The sequence below is a fragment of the Ambystoma mexicanum genome, chromosome 4p, assembly GCF_040938575.1.
Source record: "Ambystoma mexicanum isolate Mex_15411 chromosome 4p, UKY_AmexF1_1, whole genome shotgun sequence".
Classification (NCBI taxonomy): Eukaryota; Metazoa; Chordata; class Amphibia; order Caudata; family Ambystomatidae; genus Ambystoma; species Ambystoma mexicanum.
Window position 1 is genome coordinate 506,236,748 of NC_090927.1, and position 14,815 is coordinate 506,251,562.

Genomic DNA, 14,815 nt, shown 5'->3' on the forward strand with positions numbered 1-14,815 from the left:
GATTGGAAGAAGGTCTCTCGCTGCCAATATCAGAAGCAATCATGTGGTCAATTTAAGAAAACAGCTTATGAGTTGAGTAAGCAAAGCTAATAAACCATCATCTGAAGAAATGTCACATCCCTCCAGAAATATTGTACCATATTGTTGACAGTTGTTTACCAAAATTATAAACTTTGCTTCATCTTGTCTTAATATATATTCATGATTCCCTACATTCCTGTTTCCACCAGCATTAAAGCTTCATAAATTAATTGTCAACATTTTTAGAATAGTACTTAAGGAAATAAATGGTCAACCAGGGGATAACATTTTGCTTATTTTTGATGGCTCTGACATGTTCTTGGATTTTCAGTTTGGGCAACCTGATCAAGCTACCCAAATAGAGAATCTTTAAGGTATGCCTATAATATTTAAGCCAATTTATTAGTTTTGAAATCACTTATTTGCCAACTCATGTTCTAGGTTTCGTTAACATGTCCCGTTATTCTGTCAAACACAAATTAGCCTCAATGACCACTTATTGCAAGTAAAAAAAGCTCTTCCATAGGGTACTGTAAGGAAGGCATTGTATCAAACTGTGAAGACAGATACAAGTGATCACAGTTCAAGGGTGTTTATTGAACTTCACTGGGTTGGTAGAAGGCCTATCTAAACCTAAATCTAAAGATGGGAGCAGGCTACGACCATCAAAAAATAATGCAGTCCTAGTGGAGTCTGTCAAAATAAAAGGGTGTATACTAATAAACCTATTGCTAATCCTTACTTCTAAATACAAAATAGTGTGGGATAACAATGCATGCAAAAGAAAAGTGTTCAAGAAATGATATATCAGAATAGTTCAGCAGTTGACCCCCCCCCCCCACTCTTTCAGCATGGGGCAAGGCTACACATGCAGGCTCCACACACACTCTGGCTTCTTGGCCACGATGTAACAGGTCCTTCTGCCAAAGTCTCTCTCACAATAACAGTCTCTTATTTGCAGAGGGCCCGATATTACAAACAAAACACAAAGGGGCCTTTCCTTTGGCAGGGTTTTCACTTTCACAAATTCAAGACTGGTCACCCTCCTTCAGGCTCGGACCACGGCTCCCCCTTGTCCAGGCTCAGACCCCTTTTCTACAATGTTCGCAACTTGGTCTCCCTCGTTCGGGCTCGGACCTTGGATCCCCCTTGTCCGGGCTCAGATCCCTTTTGATACCAGAATCAAAGACTTTCGAATGTGCAATGGGTTTTTGCTGAAACCGTTGCAGGACCACTTCGATTCACTTCACACAATTTACACTTCACATCAATCTTCTACTTTTGTTTCTCTTGTCAGGATACCGTACAGAGACCTTCGACTGAGCACATTCACAGCGCCAGACCACTCTGTCAACGGTATTGTATCTTTCCTTTTAATGTTCAAATATTCACCAGCAATTTAGCTTCACTTGCGTCTTTCATCACACTCATTTAACAATGTTCATTGCAGCACTCTTTTTACAATGTTGCCTCTTGCAACCTTGACTTCAACACAGACAGGTCTGGCATCGGTCACCCCAACTCACCGGCTGTGTTGTTCTCCGTCGCTTCTTTGTCCTTGGAGCCAAGGACGATACAACATCGTCTGCTGCTTCTCCCCGCCTTGGTCAGTTATGCGGAAGTACCCTCGGTATCTGCCACACAATGCAGGATTCTTCAGCCTGGTTTCCTAGTCTTACGTTTTCTGCCTTGAAGGTTTCTTGAAAGTAACGTCTTCCTGCCAACAAGGTCAAGAGTGTTGCCCCTCTCACAAACCTCTCATGCCTGGTCATCTTTCTCCCCTCGTTCATCTGCCAACTCGAAAATGCTGTACTTTCCTGTGTCTTGCCTCACTCAGAGTCTGCTCTCATGCTCTGCCTTTTATCTGTGTTAGGACGTGTAATGGAAGTCAGGTGTGAGTGATGGTTGATAACTGCCTGACTTCGCCTGACCATAGTATGGGGACATGTCAGGTTCAGGGCTCGGGTGTGAGTCGGTTTTCTCCCAGAGCGGGCTATCCGTGTAAAAGTGTTTGTGCAGGAAAATGGGTGGGGGGGGGGATTCTAAATATCCCAGCGGGTAGGATGGGGTAACGGAGTTACAGGGATCAGAGGGAAACCGCGTCTCACCATCCAGTGTCCCACTTCCTGAGGACCCCTCATCCAGGTGAACCTCATGCACTGGTCCACCCCCAGGAACTGGATCCAAAAGTGATGGCCGTGTCCTGGCCACATGAAAAACGGATCCCTGTGGTCTAGCGAGTGAGACACCTTCTGGTTTCTCAAAGTACCCAGCTGAAGCATAGCTGAAGGTATTTTGGACCCAGGCCCCAGAAAGCCTTGTGGACAATGCAGAGGGTTTTGAATTTAATTCTTGCATCCACTGAGAGCCACTCTTTGTGCTGAGCTGCACTGTGGCAGGACTATCAACCACAAATTGGTCGATCTTGCTCTGCTGCATGGCCTTCTTGCCTTTCTCTTTCACCATGTTGTGGTGGGGGGGCCTTCCTTCGCAGGGTACTCCTCAGTCCACCACCCCAGCCCACCCTCTGGTAGCGGGCCTCCTGGGGCACAGTTGCATGTGTGGTTCCCCCTACACCACTCAACATACACTAAAGCTCTTCTCCCCCTACAGGGAGCAGCTGTTGTGTCAGCACCACTCTCTCCTGCTACCAGCCCACTGTTGCAAAATTTCTCTTTCTCAGCCCCAGTCCAGGCCAGGTTAGCACTCCCAACCGGTCTTTCTCGCGTGTTAGTCTCCCAGGGTCTTCACCGATGCTGCCCCGGCTTTCTGCACTAATGCCCGGTGCCCCACTTCTCCTATCCAATGCACACTGGTTGCTTCCCTAGGGTCCGTAGTCAGAGTCCCTCGCCCATGTCTAGGATGTATGCCCCATTAGGTGAACCGCCCCGCTCCAAGGGGGCCTACCAGCCATGTGGGCTCTGCCAGCCACAGTGCCCCACCACACACACCTGTGGCCTCTGGGGCCCTGCCGCCACCTGGGAGCGCCCCCGTTATTCAGAAGCGATCCATCTAAGGGTTTCACTGGAAACAGGGCCCCAGGGGCACACCCGCATCACCTCTGTGATGGCCGGGGGTTTCTGTCTGCTGCTGACAGGTCCTCTCCGACTAAGGGGCCCGAACAGCTGAGGAGGGGGAAGGATCCTCTGATGGTGCACCACTGTTATGCACTGTTGGTATGCCGCTTCCTCTGTGCCCTCAGACGTGCTGTCACTGGGGTGCTCTTAAAAGCTATTGCAGCCCACACTGCCAATATGCACTGCTGGCCTCCGGGTTCACCTGCATGCTCAGGCCCACCGCCGCTGGGGTGGGCCTGTGAGTTATTGCAGCCCGTGCTGCAACCATGCACGGCCGGGCACCCAGGCTCAACCACATGTCGCTCCCCAAATATCATCCAGCAGTCACTGCTTCCCTGTCAATCAGCCAGTGTCCACCAACCCACTTCCTTCACCACTGTTATTCGCTACAGGGCTCGATGTAATGACCGGTGGGCTCACCGCGCTCCAGGCCACCAGGCAATATGGCAGCTGCCACTCTGAGGCCTCCGGCGACTGCCCCCTTCCCAGGCTCAATCAGCATCCGGAATGCTCCGGGTTGACACTGGGAACTTCCGCAGCCCAATTATGGGACTTGCACAACTTCCAAGCAACTTTAAGCAGGATATTAATTCAGGATATTTCCTGACTCACAAAAGCGCCAAAGTCTTTTGTCTGCATCTGCTGCTGCTCAGCAGCGTCCCCCCTTGACTTCCCATCTTCTTGATAACAATTTATAATAAGTGGATTAGTTAGACATGCCCTCTTCGTCGAAGCTTAAAACTCATTCTGTTCTCTAATAGGGGAGATACAGGAGAATATGTTTTGCAATAGCCTAATTCTTAACATATAAAATATTTGAATACATATGATCCTCATCTGTCAACTCTACCAAAGCAATACCATTTGATGTAAGCACCCTTAAATTAGGGATTTCATAAAGAATGGCTCAAATTATGGTACGGTTTACAATACATTCCTTTGATTCCTTAAAAATAGGTTCCATATGAAGCACTTGCAATTTAAAAATATTCTTTTTTGTTGCGCAATCATTTTCTTGGGAGTTTTTCAGGAAATCACCAGATGAGCCTGAAAGCCAGCAGAGATCCCTACTGATTTGTCATTGGAGTTCCTCATGCCTAGATTAGGATTTGCACCAGGTGTAAACTTGTCTTCTTCCAAATTGAAGTCTGTAGAATAGGCCCTTGATTCCAATTAACTATTAAAAACCTAACTAATCTCTTCCCTTGCTTTATTTTATTTTTTATTCCTAATATCATGAGTTGCTTGTAATTTTATTTTCGTTTGGGCACTTCTTCCAACCTCTGGCAAGTCTCTGATACTTCATTTTCCATCTTATTTACGACAGCCTCCGTTATTGAGTCACTGAGGACTTTCTTCATCATTCTAAAGGACACCCTTTCTCAATGATTCGCCATTTTTTTACTGCATAGGCATCATTGATCTTTCGTCTTTTCTTCGGATGTGGTTTCCAATGCTACTTTGGGGAGCTTATTCTGAGGTTTCTGGTATGTATGTATGTATGTATGTAATCTTATATGGCACCGACAGCCCACGGGCATCAGGGCACTTAACATAAAACAATACAACATATAGCTTAAACGCCTATCAATCCCTATGATGTTCGAAAAGAAAAAGGTTATCATTTTCCACGACATCACCTAAAGAGATGTGTCTTTAAACAGTGCAACAATGTCTTCATCAGATCCCTCAAAAATCTTGCAGGTAAGGCTAAGCCTTTCCTTCTTGGCAATAGGATTCATCATGATCAATTATGATACATCAGAAACATCCTTCTGCTAAGGATTGTGAGAACCTCCAGAACTTTTAAAATGGGATTTGAGAGATATGTGAGACAGGCATGGTATCAAGAGAGACACAGACTCAAAGGTAACAGTTTCCAAAACCTTTATTTAATAAAGTTCTGGGGTTGGTGTAATACCTAACTAGCTAAAGGGACTCTGAAGGCTGTCGATGTCTGAAAGTCCAAAACCAAAATCCGTCTGTGTCGAAACCTATGCCTGACTCTTTGACAAAATGTGATAGAAAGTCTTCTAAAGAAAATATAGTGACTCAAAAAGAAATGTAAACCACAGCTGGTTTCAGGTAATCTTACCAATAGGCGTAGTTCTGACAGTTCAAAATAGTTCAACTCAAAAGGGTTGCCCTTGGAACCTTCCACCTAGGGCTCTTGCAGTGAGTCAATGGAGTTTACAATGCTTCTGGGTCACTTGGGGGTCCTTTCCCCAAGCTTCAATATTTCCAGTTCCAAAAAAAAGACACAGTTCCTGTTAGGCCTCTCAGGGTACCTTTCCCAAGTATAGGCCTCTCTTCACAAAGTTCAACAATGTCTTTGGTGGGCCTCTTAGGGTTCCCTTACCCAAGCCTAAGCCTCTCATTACGGAGTTCATCACAAAACAAAATCTAACAATTTTTCTTAGGCTTCTCAGGGTTCCCTTCCCCAAGCTGAGGCCCCCCTCCAGTTTCAAACACAAACCTCAACTTGTCAGGATGTCCCTTTTTCTTATATACAGTTCCTTTCACACACAACCTTCTCATTAGGTAAAAATTAGTGACTTTCGAAACGCCAGGTTCTTTGCTCCTCCTAAGCGTGACCTCTCTGATCTGTGGCCCCCTCTCTGTATTTTCTGTATTTGCTTTTCTTTTATCCTTTAATCTTCAGGTGCTTCCTGCACCCATTTGTTATCCTTCACCTTACTGTGCCCACTTGCACCTTCTTTGGCTTTCTCTTCTTTAACCTTGTCATGCCCCTGGCACCTTCCTTTGAATCACTTTCTCTCCACTGTGCCTCTAGCACATTTACTTCTTTACTTTTGTGCACCCGTGCACCTGGCCGTTTCCTTATTGTGCCTCTTGCACCCTTGTCTATTGTTTATTGATTTCTTTACTTTCGTGCACCCTTGCACCTGTCCTTTTCCTGATCCTGGGTGTTGCAAACTTATTTCGGTCTTTGCTGCTCACTTGCACCTTTCCTTCACTTTCGTGTCACTCGCACCCTTCTTATTCACTTTCAAGCCTTTTGCTTTCTTTCTGCTCATGCAACACCTTTCTCTCGCTTTTCATTCAATTTCTGACCTCTCTTGCTTTACGCTTCTTGTCACTTAGCAAAATCTGTCTTCTCCCTTCCCACTCCAGATAGCCGCACGCTCCTGAGTTTCTCTTGAGTACTTGTTTGAAACTCACCGGGTAACGTTGCGCTGGCAAGATGTCTCTATGGGCACATGGGATCGAGGTCAGCATCTCACCACCTGCCCCTCAAACCCCCTTGGGACGACACACGTCTCAGCCGAATGAGCACTTTTCTGCACACCGCCAGCAGGACACAGGCTTCCTCGCTCCGGCTCCCTGGAGAGATGGCTCCCTAGCCAAGCTGCAGCCCCTCACAAGCACCGGGCCAGTGTCTCGGCATGCCGCTTTCCTCTGGATCCTCCAGGCTTCTCTTCCTGAAGCTCCCTGCTCCCCTCTGGTGCAGTCAGCATCGCTAGCTTGCTCATACTCTTTTGCAGAACCGCACCTTTTATACTTGTGTAGTCAAGTGTAGTCCAGTGTGAATAGTAAAGTGCCTGACTATTAGCGGGACAATTCAAAGGTGTTACATGGTAGGCCTCCGTTTGTATTCCGATGTTGTTTCTATGGGTAATCATCATTGCTCCTAGTCGCCTCTTCTTTATCCTAGTACTTATTGGAAATGGGAAGAGGGGGATGGGGTGCGATTGGAAATACCCCACTGAGGGAGAGTGGGTTGGTGTATAAGTGGGACAGGGGAATACCATGTCTCGCCCTTGGGTATTCTCCTCCCAATCCTCTGTGACCCTCCCTCGCTTGTCCACCTTCCGGGTTGGGTTTCAAAAGCGATCACCCTTCCCTGGCCACCTGAATGGAAGATCCCAGGGGAGTAGGTGGGAAATACTGTCAGGTTTCTCACAGAGAATGAGCGGATCTCTCTTTAGCCTGATCCTCCTGCAACTTGACCAAAGATAGCAGCACTGAGTGAACCGCCCCAAGAAATGGAGTAATATAGTTTGAGAGAGTGAGATGTTGGCTAGAAGTGGTCAAATTATACATTCATAAAGAAATTTTGCACCCCCAATCTATGCGTCAGTTCAGGATTTTTGGGGATACACATTTATCACGTCGTGATCTAACAGGTCATTTGTTACTTGGGAGCTTCCCATATTCGATTCCAAGGCCAGTCCAATGAATTGCTAAACATATGTGTTTTTTCCTCAATTTCTTCCACTTTTGAAACGTTTCCATGCCTTCACTTTTAAACAGAAGGGCAACTGTTGGAAAGCAATGCTTAATTATTTCACAGCGTTTAAAAGGCAATAGATTGTGGTGATAGCGGTGCATGGGTTAAAGTAAAAGGGTCATTGCAGCAACAAAAAAAAAAAAAGAAAACAAAAAGACAACCCCAGGTTCCAGATACACCCCTTAGAGTTGCTAATATGGAGGCAAAGATGGCTTTTAGAAATGTTTTAGAAGGATGGACAGACAAGCAAGGGGAACCATTCCTATTATCATCAATATTTCCAGTAGCCCTCTGTGCCCGACCACCAGTAATGGTATTGTGGTCACCAATGTGGCTGACCACCTATTTGCTCAGGTTTCTGAAATGGGGATATTCCATATTAGTCAAACAAAACCCTTTTTAACAGCAGAACACAAGTTTAGTTTGAAATAGACGGACCCAATTGCTTTGAGGAGATTGTTATTTTGGAAAAGTCAACTTCCGTAAGTATGGGGCTATCCCCGTCAGTGGCATATCTTTATGAATTAAATCTCATTAATTCAATAATGCGCATTCCCAGCATTGCATTCACAGCCGAGCTTGACCAGGTTAGCCATTTAAACACCTTCCTACACCTTTTTTGAAAGGCATCTTAAATATAATTATAATATAGTAATTAATCTCATGAGAAAATAGAAAACAAAGTCAGAACAATAGGTCTCATTAAAGTAGAAGAAATACCCCAAAGGTCATTGGAAACAAATATGTCTATATAGAAGAAACAAGAGGAGAAACCCCTGCTTGGAAAAGTTCTAACCTTTTGGTCGTTTGAATGCAGCAACAATTTTCAATGAAGAAATTAAGAAGAAAAAGATATCTACTTCAACCGCTTGCGGGTCAGCGGTTCTGACTGAAAAAGAGTGCTCACAGAAGCAATAGTGTGAATACAAAGTTCACATAAGGTGGTGCGAGCCATCAAAGCTGGGAAAGACGGCAGAAATGATAATGACCACAAGGAAACTAAGAAACACAAAAAAGCGACTTTACAAAAGATAAAAGGTGAAAGCATGTGGCACTTCTTGAAGTCGTTCATGTATAAACTGTTGCAAGAGGTAATAAGACATAATTGAAAACCTGCAGAATCATACAGCAAAATCACAAACAGAAGGTCCACAGTGTTGTTGTTTGGCCTTCTTCCTGTCTTCCCATGTCGTCAGGAAATCCCATATAACATCATGCACTTGCCAGGAAAGGCCCAGTTTTTGGTGTGGCTCAGGAAGGGGCTCGGCCTGTCTGGTTCTACTACACATCCATGGTGCCAGTGAGTCTAGTTGTAGGGCATGAGTGAAACCAACAGTGGTCCCTGATCGGACTATCGCTGGCTGTTTGAATGGTGCATATCCGTACCATTGATGGATTTGTACTGCTTCCCAGACAGGATTTTTGATGAGAAGAGGACTATTTGTTCAGATCAACGTTAGAACCTAGAATCCAGTGGAGAACAGTCGACTGAAGTTCCGAAGAAGACTCCTAAAGAGGCCCAGCATCCCTTCTTGCATCTGGCCTGGTGAAGCCCTGTTGGACTACCTGATCTGTGAAAGCGCTGTGCAGTGCTTAAACCCCATGACTGGTGGGACCAACTAGTCTCGACTTGTTCTCGAGGATCCAGCCTCAAGTGTCCCTGGACCACCTGGGGGACTGACAAGTTCTGAAGTGGGCTACCACAATCGAACCATCGAGAATCAGCGTTTGCAGCCAGAACTTCAGTGCTCCCAGCTTGTGGTGTAAGTCACCTTCCTGCCATTTTTCAGCCTCCCAGCTTCAAGGGATCCTGCTCTGGAAGGTCTTTTTCAAATGCGCCTGGAAGGCTGCCTGCCATCGCCTGTGTGTGGTGCCATTGCTGGGACTCGCCTTCCCCCATCTTGTGAAGTGCCCTGAAGACACCTGCATCAGTGCTTTCTGCATTTCTCCATCACTAGGGGTTGCACTCTGCTCCTTGCACTAGCAGCTCTTGGGCACCTCTCAAATGAACCAGCGGTGGGGTAACAAACCTCCAGCGATCCCCAGTCGACCCATCCAGTCCTCTGGGAAAATCAAATGCATGGGGTGGGGGGTAAGTAAGCTCAAAGCATTTGTCTCCCCATGTTCCTCAATAGGATAACACTGAGAACAAATCTATTTGTATGCTTCTATTCCACAGCCTTTTGGTTGTCGCACATGAGCAGTTTTACCTGAAAGAGAACACATTTTTACTTAGTAGTAACTTTGTTGCATCAATTCTCTTGAATATTACAGCAACACAAGTACTTTACCTGCATCAGATACGTTCTGGCGAGAAGTATTGTGACCTTTGGTCACAAGGCCCTATTCTTCATAGGGGTTTGACTCCTTAAGCTAGGGAATATTTCTTGTGACTTGGTTCCACCTTACTGCATCACTTACTTGCTTATTTTAATTTGAATGCATTTTAGTATCTATGGTGTCTGTACATATGTTTATTATTGAGTGTTGCGTGATATCAGCTGCTTGTTTCATTTTCTAGTGTGTGTTTTGGGCGTAGAATGAATACAGTATTGTTATACTTACCAGTCTAAATTGAATTATTGTGTGCTTGACTGTGTGGACTCATTGTGGAACCCTGACCCCACTCACACTCTCCTGGGAATAGCTAAAACAGATTTCCCAAAAAATATCCCCATTTGGAATGGGATTTTACTTTTTACTCACCAAAAAATTACTTTTCATTCCAATTGTAAAAAATGGGGAGTAAAATACTCCTATGGCAAAATATTATCTGGAGCTCTCAGTATTTCTATTATGGTGGTTTGCGGCAAAAGGAACCTTCCACACATTTAATGACTGAGCAAAGGACGAACGTAAAAAGGGACTGACAGAAAACATTTCTACACACAAAAAAGTGAGGTGGGCTTCAGTGATCCCAAGAAAACGATATGCTTCCAGTTGGATGGAGCACTTGCACAAAACCATGCCACATTCATGTGTTCCCAATCTTTACAAGTCTGTCCACTACTTTGATTCTATGGTGGACTGGCTCCTCCCTAACACCTGCTCCCTAACACCTATGTCCTTACACCCTACACTCCCCACCTAACCTGAGACTGGGTGATCTGTTGCCCAGTTTCCTCCCCTGGTTACTTGGAGATCCTTTGCTGCCAAATTGCCTGCCTTACTCCTCACCGTTGTTAGTTACCCACTCCCTTAAATCTCTGCATCCCTCGTGTCCTTCCCCCAACGGTTTTTAAAGTTCTCTGTTGCTTCCAGAAGCTAAGTCCACACTCAATAAATGCCACAATAATCATAATAATAATAATGGTAAATGTCAAGCAAATTTTACCAATTAACCTCATGGCCATTCCACAGAGAAAAATACATTTTGTTCTAGAGTACCAATTAAATATGTGAAAACATGCTTTATTCCTTGTAGATGTTTTGAAATTCCTAAAATATTTGGATGCTCTTCCCTCCCTCCTTGCCCACTTTGTAGCTGATATAAATAAGTGATATAATACATTTAATGACTGAATGTATTATATGTGATATACACAAGTGTTTCTATACAAACTCAGACTCAAACTGTGTTAAATGGAATGCTAAACATCCTTTACTGTGCCTTAGAATACTTACTTTATAGTGAAAGAATCACGTTCATAGTTTGCCCATTTGGAAGAAACAACAATTCTACTGTGAACAACCGGTTTAATCTGAAATGTAAATAAATATATGCTATTAGAAGTAAGGAATTGAATTATATTAGCACACTTCATCTCCTGTATCCAATCAACCCTACAATATAATCATTTTACATGATTTGGTCAGGTTTTAATACAAGCATAACCTGCATTGTAAACTTAAAGAACAATGTTTTAGTGAATTCAATGGTTTTTCAGTTTTGGCTATTAGGTGGCGTGTAAGCGTCACCTATGAGCTGAAACTATTGCATTGGAGTACACAACGGAGGTAATGACATGTGATAAGGGCCACACAGCTTGTGGGTGTTGTTTGGACCTTCCAACCTAATACCTGCTTCTCCCTGGTAAAAACATATCCTCCTGGGTTCTCTGTGAGCTAGCCCTATCAAGCAGTAATATCAAACTTTGGACTATCAGTGTTATATGTAAGCAGTCTGCTGAGAGTTAAAGGCTTAATTGCAGCTATAAGTGCACTTCTGGAGTAATACAAATGTATTAACAAAGTGTGTCTTCAGCAACATTCCAGCAGTTATAGGCCCATTGCACTTCTCAATGCTACACGTAAAGGTTTTGGTAACATTATTCTTGGCAGAGTGCAGAGCTTGATGGAACAGGCAACAATTTGTTCCCCAGCGGAGGATGGTTTGCAGAAAATAGCAGGGATGATTGAACAAGTTCTTAGACTGTTATTGCTGATGTGCAAGTATGTTAACTTGTATAAGGGCAAACATATCTTAGTGTTTGTCAACCTCAAAGCTGCCCTTGACTCAGCAAATCAAAGTACGCTTTAGGAATCATGGAGGGTTGCAGGAATGCACCTTACCCTCATATCTATTTTTCAAGCAATGCATAGCAATACAAGGCGACACATATGCAAGGCGGCGAGACCATGAGTGAATTTGCATGGGACAGGGGTGTCAGGCCGGGGTGAGTACTTGTTTCAACACATGTAGCATTGGTTGCAAAAGGCAGGCGCTGACCCACCAGGAATTGGTAATGTTAAAGTACCCATGCTTCTGTTTGAGGACAATGCTGTGCTATTGTAACAGACAGAAAATGGGCTCATTAAGCTGAGGAAAACCTTTGAGTCCTACTTCTTAGCAAAATGCCTTGAAATGAATTGAGCAAATATTTAAGTAATAGTGTGGGGGTTACATCACCACCTGAAGCACAAGATAACAATTTTGGACATCCTCCTTAGAAGCTTATCTGTAGGACTTATGGGTTCCGTTTTAAGCCCATATCCATTATTTGTGTACCATCTGAATTCCTGGGTCTGGAACGGGTGATCATATTTTACTATGCTTTATTTCTTGTATTTTTTATTTTTTGTATTTATTTTGATTGGTTTATTTCAAACTTTATACAAAGAAAAGACACCTTAAAATTCTTCATCAAGACAATTACTAATTCCCTTCCCGCCTTTAAAATAAGCATATACCAAAAAAAGAGAATAAAGAAATAAAATACATAGATCAGGCATAGGGGCCACCACAAGCTGAAAATCAAGGCGTCCAGTTTGGGAATTGAGCATACAATCCAGCCAAATCAGATCGAAAATATTCATAGCCCCATGTCCACATAGAACCTATTTGTTCAGTTTTTCTGATCCAAGACCCCTCTAGGCCCCTCACTCGCCCTTGGAAGGTTCTAGCACTCGTTGGAGAAACTTCATTGCAGCTAGCATCATAGAAGTGTTTCCCCCAAAATGAACATATCCCACCGCTCTTGAGATGTTAAGAGATTTACAGCCCTCAGTTGACTTGCTCATATAAAGCCTCCTTTCCTCCTTCAACATTTGACACTCAGTCAGTAGGTGCCTTGATGACTATTATCATTTGATCATTGCAATATCTACAGGATGAGTCATCAGTTAGGGGGATCTTTCGCCTATAACTCAACACCTACCTGGTAGGGATAATATTAATTCTTAATATCATAAAGAATCTCCTATAGTGTTTGCTAGGAAATTTCGAGAGATATTTAGGGAGGCTATTAAGAGGTCTACCTTAGTGTTCCAAATTTAGGGCTAATTTATATGAACTTCTCTGATGGGGTGTGTTAATCCAATTCAGCCTCTTGAGCTGAAGCTTCAGTTTGTCCGGATTGGATAACAAGACCTCCTCCATTAAGTCTAGTTCACCCAACAGATTTCTACAGCCGGCTTTACAGCCGTCCACTATATAATCCGAGCCCATAAACACTGCTTTGTTTAAAATTTCAAATGGAGGAAACTTTTCCTCAGTCTTCCTTTTTTTATTGATATAGCTGAATAAATCAACTTTTCAATTTTAAATTTGCATAGTTAGAAAGTTACAAAAATTTATAAAACACAATCACAATTCAAAAACTGAGAAGATATACAACCACATAGTTAGATAATTATACAAGTATACAATTATAACATTAAAAATTAAAGTAACTTAAAACAAATGGCAGATGATTGAGCTTAATGCCCAAAATCGCCCAGGATCATAGATATCATTCAATATGCTTCTCGTCAACCTTCACAGTTTGTCATCATAAAATTAATCTTAACAGTGAAGACATATTGATGTACACAATTCATCTGTTTAAGTTGCATTATACAGTTACCCTAACACAATGGAAATCATCAAAGGATCAGATTGAACAGAAACCCAAAATATTTTTGTTTCAGTGTTCATCAAGCAAATAATGGCATCAATTTATATTAAGACTATGGTATCATATTATTAGCAGTTAGATCGAGAAAAACAGTTACTTGTGATCAAATCAGTTGCAGGCTTGTGAAGGATTCTAACCGGGCGTCACACACCAGATCAGGACTCTTGCCCTTACCCTAGGATGTAGCGCTCAACTAGAATACTTTCTCTTTATTTTCTACGAATCGCATTGAGTCGATACCCAACCTGTCTCACACCCCATTTTACAAATACTCTGGGTCACAATGGACCATGAACCAGGTCGGTTGGTGGGAATACAATATTTATTTATTTTTATTTCAAAGAAAATCACACAATGTTTATATGGGCCAGCAATCACCAATGGGGTGATGAGTGCAATGAAAACCACTGAAATACACTTGGGTAACCTTCTACAAGAACATATCCAAAGCACAAGTGAATAGGAGCACTTTTTCAATTAGGATAGATAGCACCCAAGTTAGGTTTTCCCCGGCAATGTTCCCTCAACCCAGAATTACTCGAATTCTGAGTGGATAGAAAGAAGCAGCAGGTAGTGAGGGATATGAGGCAGCAAACAGAATCAAAATCTGACCTTCCTTCACAAAATAAGGCCTAAAATGACACTCGGATTTTAACAAATAATTAATTATAGGTGCGATTAAATAATGGTGTGCATATGTTTTATCACAGTCTCAGGGATGTTCTATCACTAGCAACTATAAGGTAAGGTATCACAAAAGGCATACAGTTCACAAAGCAGGTTGAAATTGTGAACACAGTGCCGTCAAATCACACATGGAAAAGTTGCATTTTCTCTTTTTCAGCTTTAAATGTCAAAACCGGTTTCTAAAGAAAACGGATGAAAAACACAGAATCTGAATGCTATAAATCTTAGGCTGGTTGATAGATGCACATCACAGGGACAATATAGAAGTTAAAGGGTGACTATAGCTGAAGACTTGGGTGAAATTTTCAAGGAGAAAGAAATTCGGTTTTGGTAAAAATGAAAGCAGTTTAAGATGAGAAAATCGGTTTTGAAAGGAAAAGGACAAATATTACTTACACTAGATTTAATGGCTAGAAAAGAGGAACGCCACCCGTAAATATAAA

At 43.1% G+C, this 14,815-nt stretch overlaps 1 protein-coding gene across 3 annotated transcripts in view; it reads right to left on the reverse strand.

The window, feature by feature from the left end:
- DCDC2C (doublecortin domain containing 2C) overlaps window positions 1–14,815 on the reverse strand; it is a 1,747,636-nt gene that overhangs the window by 1,377,397 nt on the left and 355,424 nt on the right. For all 3 annotated transcript variants that reach the window (XR_011260401.1, XM_069606023.1, XM_069606022.1), the window contains exon 3: window positions 10,975–11,051. Coding sequence is in view for 2 of the 3 variants with exons in the window: in XM_069606023.1 (XP_069462124.1) it covers window positions 10,975–11,051 (77 nt within the window). In the remaining variant the exon portion in view is untranslated. The remainder of the gene's footprint in view (window positions 1–10,974; window positions 11,052–14,815) is intronic.